The sequence below is a fragment of the Tarenaya hassleriana genome, unplaced genomic scaffold (genome assembly GCF_000463585.1).
Source record: "Tarenaya hassleriana unplaced genomic scaffold, ASM46358v1 Cleome52, whole genome shotgun sequence".
Lineage (NCBI taxonomy): Eukaryota > Viridiplantae > Streptophyta > Magnoliopsida > Brassicales > Cleomaceae > Tarenaya > Tarenaya hassleriana.
Genome location: NW_010967884.1, coordinates 585,740 through 592,049, shown reverse-complemented (window position 1 = coordinate 592,049; position 6,310 = coordinate 585,740). Strand labels below are relative to the sequence as shown.

At 40.4% G+C, this 6,310-nt stretch overlaps 1 protein-coding gene across 1 annotated transcript; it reads right to left on the bottom strand.

The window, feature by feature from the left end:
• Positions 1-1,688: 1,688 nt before the first annotated feature.
• LOC104827653 (squamosa promoter-binding-like protein 1) lies at positions 1,689-6,024 on the bottom strand. The gene is made up of 10 exons (XM_010560867.2): positions 5,429-6,024; positions 5,038-5,219; positions 4,420-4,919; positions 4,242-4,316; positions 4,041-4,148; positions 3,827-3,944; positions 3,565-3,706; positions 3,251-3,404; positions 2,462-3,037; positions 1,689-2,333 (listed from the first exon to the last, which is right to left on the bottom strand). The coding sequence occupies exons 1-10, from the start codon at positions 6,022-6,024 to the stop codon at positions 1,869-1,871; spliced, it is 2,916 nt and encodes a 971-aa protein (XP_010559169.1). The 3' UTR covers positions 1,689-1,868.
• Between the last annotated feature and the right edge of the window lie 286 nt (positions 6,025-6,310).

The window sequence follows — 6,310 nt, the reverse complement described above, 5'->3', positions numbered from 1 at the left end:
ATTAACACCCCTGGACATCCTAACACAATTGAATACAGATCTTATTCGTTTTTTTGAGAGATTTGAGAGCACTTTTGTGGTTGTTCTTGCAAAACACCCACAAAAGCCTTTTGTTCATCTTCTTCTTGCAATTTCTTGTGTTTGTGTTCTTAGTAGAGCAAACTAAGATCACTTCTCTCTTCATTGTATCTCAAAGACGTATTCCGGAAAGTCCTTTGCTCGTATAGGACGGAATAACGTTTTTAGTAAAGTGTATCACGCCTTGAAGAGTTATCCGGTTCCTATTTACTTTTCTGTTATTGTTCTTCTTTTTATATCCCAGATTCCTAACAAATGTTGTATGACCTCTATACAGTCATTGCCCACAATCTCCTATGCATGGCGAAAAAACTTAGATGTAAATCTGTCTGGTCTCGGGGTCTTGTTGTCTTTAAGCCTAAAGAAGGTGTCTTTTATCCTTTCGATCGTGGCACGCTTGCTTATCTTGACTTAGTGATGGGCAAAATGCGAAACTGGAGGGTCTACCTAATGGTAGTCCTATGAATAGTTGCAGAGGAGGGTGAGGTGGGGTTAGTAGTGTTTTGAAATGCTCAATCCTCATATGGATGATGCGATCAAGTGACTCAATATGCTGTCCAATAGAATCTAGGATATATTTTATCGCATTTTTTAGTTTTTATTTTTTTAAAAAATAAAAGTAATCAAATTTTAGTTTGTAAAAAAAACTAATGTAATGATTTAAACTTTTATTATCGCAAAGAACTTTATTGTTTGTCTCAATTTTATTCATCCTGTTTTTATCCTGAGATTAACATACTCTCCGTCCTTATGAAAGATTGAATCGGGATATTTAAAATACGAGTTTTGAGGTGTTAATCCTCCTTACAACGTAATTTCTACACCTCTAACAAGTGTGTTACGAAAATCATAATGCATATACTCGGTTTTCATTCTACTAACTCTAAAAACTCTTTTCTTCTAATATACCCTTTCATAAGTCCAATTTTCCGTTTACTTCTTCCCTAGTCTAATCTATTAGCAAGATATCATATGCAAATATCATGCATCACAATACTTTTTTTTTTGTATATCCCTAATCAACTCATCAATGACTAATGTGAAGAGGTACATACTTAAAATGGACCCTTAGTGTAACCTATTGAGATAGAAAAATCTCTCATGTCAATACTTATATTTCACTGATATCCCTCTACACCCTAACTCCCACCATAAAACCTTTTTTGGTACTTGATCATAAATTTTTTTAGATCGATAAATATCATATACCCAAACTTTTTTTATATCTCCAAACTTCTTTATTAAATTACAAATGGAAAAAATTATTTCTATGATAGACTTTCGGGACATACAATCAAATTGATTTACGAAAACGGATGTCTCACTACGTAAACGATACTCCACAATCTTTTCCCACAAAAATAACTCATTAGTTTAATCCCTTTAAATCTACGTAACTTTGGATTTAGTCTGCATTCATATCATATCTTCGACACTAGAATTTGTTTATTTTATTAAACAATCAAACAAACTAAATTACTTTCACACTTCGATAGAAATAACATGAACTGGATACCACACACTAACTATTTTCATCTTTCTTAGCGAATCTTTCAGGTCTGCGCATTTCATTCACTACTATAACTCATATTAATATGACAATATAAACATATACTAATTGGAGAGAGCCCTCGAAATTCCGGAGGTTGCACTTGTACATGAAATCCATCTTATATATATATGAAACATACAAATACAATCAAGTTATTCATTTATAAATTATTATATATTATATAGTCTTATTTTAGCCGGTTATTTTCAATACTTTGGGTGGTCCATAGTAAAATTACTCAGCTGGATCCATAGGCAAGTAACTCCCACCTGAAGGGCTGGAACACGTAAAGCACCTCCGGGCAACTCTTGAACAGAAGGGCCACGCAGACACAGACCGCAGCTATGGCCACCATTGACAGCATCGCCGGTCTGTAGGCCACAGACCTGACTGCCGGTCCAAACCCATATGCCATTTTCTGGTCGCATAGCTTGCAGTGCGAAGACTTGGCCTGGTTGGCCAGAGTGATCTCCAAGCCGGAGGGTCTCAGCCCGGTTTTCTGCTTCTGGTGACTTTTCTCCATGGCAGTATCAGGGAAAGAAAGAGGGATATCGACCACTACTGCGTGCTCTTCAGTGGTGGATTTCTTCTTGAGCTTGCGTTGGATGAGATGGATGTAGGAGAAATGGCCGCGAAGGCGGGCATAGTCTTCGGGTGTGAAGCCCGTGCTGTCCCGGGAATTCTTCCAGGCTTCGAGTCCAACCTGCATCAGATGTGAGGAGTTCTTGTTTAGAGAATTTGATACAGTAACTCGCGAGGTCAGGTTAGGGTACCGATATGTTTCTCAAATCTTGAGGGAATGGGTGAAGAAGAGAGGAAAAATTCAATCACCATTCCAGGATCTTCAGTCAGGGCGTCCAACACATCTTCTGAGCCGTCTTTACCGGCTGCGATGTGAAGAGGTGTCAAACCAGCAGGGCCGGTGGCATCGGGTCTGAACATTCTGATCTCGTTGCCCAATAATTTCTGTTCCTTGGGATCATATCGGAGAAGCATATCGACCATGGGTCTAGAGTTTTTCCTCACAGCTCTGTGAAGAAGGCACAGTTCGGATAGGGCAGAATCAGAGGATGGACCTAGTTCTGAACCAACCGTTCCATCAAAGAGAATGGTTAGCAGCTTTCTGATCACCGCACACCACTCGTGGTCCATCGAGAACTCGATTAGCCACTTGAACCGTCTTAAAGGGAATAGATTTCCATTAGGTTTTGACTCTTGCCCGAGTCTTGAATTCAGTTTACTTCTGTGAAGAAGCCAGCCGATTTCATGAATAAAATCCATAGCCTGCTTTGCAGAATCTGTGCCAGTAAACTCTAACGTGCTCTCGAGCATACGGATTTCAGAACAGACATCATCCTCAACCACTATGAAAGGAAAGAAGCTACAGCTGAGGCCATTGTCTTCTACCTGGATATCAATCAGCTCATTAGATATAATATTCTACATAATTCACCAGGTGAAGAGAAATAATCAAGCTTGTTTGCAATGTTGTCCAAATCATTGGGAACGAAAATTTTGAGAAAAAGCAAATCAAGAAATACTCAAACACGAAAAGCCATTCTAAAATTCACCGATCTCATTGCAATAAAAGGACGAATGAAAATATAAGGTAGCTCTCACCTCCATAAACCCTCGACCGCTTGCAGCAGGCATATCACATGAAAATGCGATACACTCGACCTCATTGCTCTCCTCCTCAAGGGCATCATTCCCAACCATTGATTCTACAGTCGCTTCCTGAACCAAATATTTTCCTTCTACAGCACAAAGTAACCTGTAAAACATTGTAAAAGAGATGCATTTGAGTCACAGCAGAGAATGAGACAGGAGCATACATGACGACAAAGGGTCAAATTGTAAAACAATCTTAGTGGGTGTGAAGACAAACAAAGCTATGTATATGTGTATGGAGCACCAAACACTGTCTAATGTACCTCGTGCCAGGTTTTCGGAGGTTGGTGCCTCTTACAGTAAATTGAACCCTTCCAGTTGCAGCCACTGCAATCGGTCTTACACAAAAGATTTGGCTATAATTGCGACTTCTTAGAGGCAAGGATGTGTCCACAACAATCTGACCTGAAGCCCAAAAGAAAAGAAGGGTTCAGAAATCCAAACAAGAGATACGTCAAATGTGAGGATACCACAAGTAACACCATGGAAAGATGGAAGCGGAAGAGAAGCATTCCCAAAACTCACCATTAAGAGCGAATGCTATTTGGTTCTGCACCCTGACATAAATCCATCCATCTGTCCAGAAAGGGTCATCTGAAAGATCTAGAAGCCTCCTCAAACTGAAACCCAGATCACTGCAAAGCTGAAAGAAAAAGAAAATGCAACACTTCATGAGTCTGAAACTTCTAACAAGAGAGATGAGATGGCCAAGCAGAGAGAATGTCAAAAGAAATCTCACTTCTTCCCAAGCACCTTCAGCTTGACGAAGGTAAATGGTCAAAACGATACAACCAGGCCTAATGTAGCTCTCCATGTCAGTTGGACTATGTGATAACCAGTCAAGAATCTGGAGGTTCAAAATTTCAAACACAAATATCACTTTTCAAATCACTTAAAGTATTACAGCAGCTGCAGAAACTGAAGTTTCAAGATTGCATACCTGTCCTCGCAAAACAACAGGAAAATCATTCGGCTCTTTCCCAAATAGTTTGAATACGATACGATCTGTGCGGCCCTGAAGATAGAGCAGAAAAATAAAATTAGGGTTACCAGCGGAAACCCAGCAAAAACAAATTCATAAACATGTGCAGTCCAACGATGGGAGGGCATGAGAATACCTGAGCATCTATGCTGGAACTAGAAGGTGAGTGGTCAGATGCTGAATCAGAATTCCTACTTGTCTGAGGTGGACTAGACTGATGTGATTCTTGGCGTATCCATAAAGGATAATCGAGAGAACTAGTTGTTGGATTTACAGGTGGTGATCTCTCTACATCCTCTGTACCATCATCCGAGTCTATATAGATGTCATTTAAATCAAAATCATTCATTCTGACCCGTTTTGGAGAACAATTCATGCCTTCTGCACCTCGAGTACCATCTACATATAAATCTTGTCGAGGCATTTCAGATTCATTTACTGAAAGAGGCTTTAGATCCTCCTGAGGGGATTGCCCATTTGAAAGCAAATGAGAGTTGCCAACATTTAGAGATGATTGGACTCTTCCCTGCAGAAGTCCAGCAATGTTCTTTCCTATTTGTTCACCAGCATGGCTCACAAGGCTTTTCAGAAGATGGGATAAAAGATCTTGATCACCCGCATGGTCCGATCCATTGGCTGCAACAGAAAACGGAATTAACAACTAATTACTAATGGATTAAGACCAAAATCAGAAAAAAGATCATGTCAAACATAATTTTTAATGAGATTAAAAGATAAGACTAAAGCAACATACACCGCATATTGGAGAGTACTTTCAAGAGACTAATCAGCAAATAACTGCTTGTTTGATCATCACCCAGAGGATTCACATTGCCACCAGTATCAGGGTTTGTCTTCCTCCGACGTTTATTATGCCCAGCCAGACGTCTTCGGCAACTTCTCTTTCCTTCATCAAACTCTTGAAGGACATGAAACCTGCACAATATCTTTTATAGCTTAACCATGTGTTCTATGATGCAGCTATTGAAACAGACTGCAGACAGAATCTATCGATATAAGTGCAAGACAAATGACCCTTGGCCTTAATCACTCATTGGGTATCACAGGGAGCAGATTGAGAATACCAAAGTTGAAAAATTTCTTGCTACTGTATCTGATCTAAAAAGCTCTGAAGGAAGATTTACCTACTACACTGCTGACAGAACCGCTGCATAAATCCTCCAACAAGTGCACTACTAGCTTTGGAGTGCATCTCACACACCTTATGCCGTCTATGATAATCCTTCACCTTGCTCAAATCAGCTCCACAGTTTTCCACCTGACAAACTGCCCGACTGGGAACACTTCCACCAGTTTTTGTCTTCTTCGCACCATTTATGTCCAAACTCTCTCTATCACCAGCAGGATAACCATGTCCGCATAACTTCAGAGTGAGGCTACCAGCATCATCCCTCAAGTTATTATCCTCAATCACGACAGCCCTCCTCTTCTTGTCCAATTCCCTTGTCCCCCTCTCCATCATTTCTATGTTCCCTTCATCAGACCATGTGGAAGAGCTGTTCGATGAGTTTCCAGTAGTTGGAATAGCGGAGCAGAGAGGGAAAAATTGGCGCCCCATGGTTTCACTAGATCCAGGATTTAACTGTCTAGCTACGAACAAGTCACCGTCCCATTTCCAATCACTCGAATCCCACTCAACATTCCTTTCACCTACAGCCCGCAGATCCATGGCGCTAACACCATAGAAACGGTGAGCATCACCTTCAGTCCTATCTTCCATCGCAGAAATGTCCACCAAAGCTCACGAGAGAGCCAAATCAAGTGATTGTACTCTCAAAATATCCAAATTCACGGTACAGAAGAAATCAAATCAAATACAATTCATCTTGTAGATCAGAGCACAAACCCATGGAAACCCAAATTCAGACTCGCACTAGTCAACCTCGCTTCTTCCTCAAAAACCTAGAAACAGCACAGTGCCAGATCCATGGCTCTAATTCAACGCAACGTGCTTGTCCATATAAAAGCACCAATCAACTAAAGCTCTTTCGCCATGGGAGAACCAT

Bases quoted from the DNA above. Each gene is read 5' to 3' on its own strand.
- LOC104827653 (XM_010560867.2), bottom strand. From the start codon at position 6,024: ATGGAAGATAGGACTGAAGGTGATGCTCACCGTTTCTATGGTGTTAGC. The intron at 5,220-5,428 runs GTAAATCTTCCT...GATATTGTGCAG, and splicing joins TTCTGTCAGCAGTGTAGTAG to GTTTCATGTCCTTCAAGAGT. The intron at 2,334-2,461 runs GTGATTGAATTT...CATCTGATGCAG, and splicing joins TGACTGAAGATCCTGGAATG to GTTGGACTCGAAGCCTGGAA.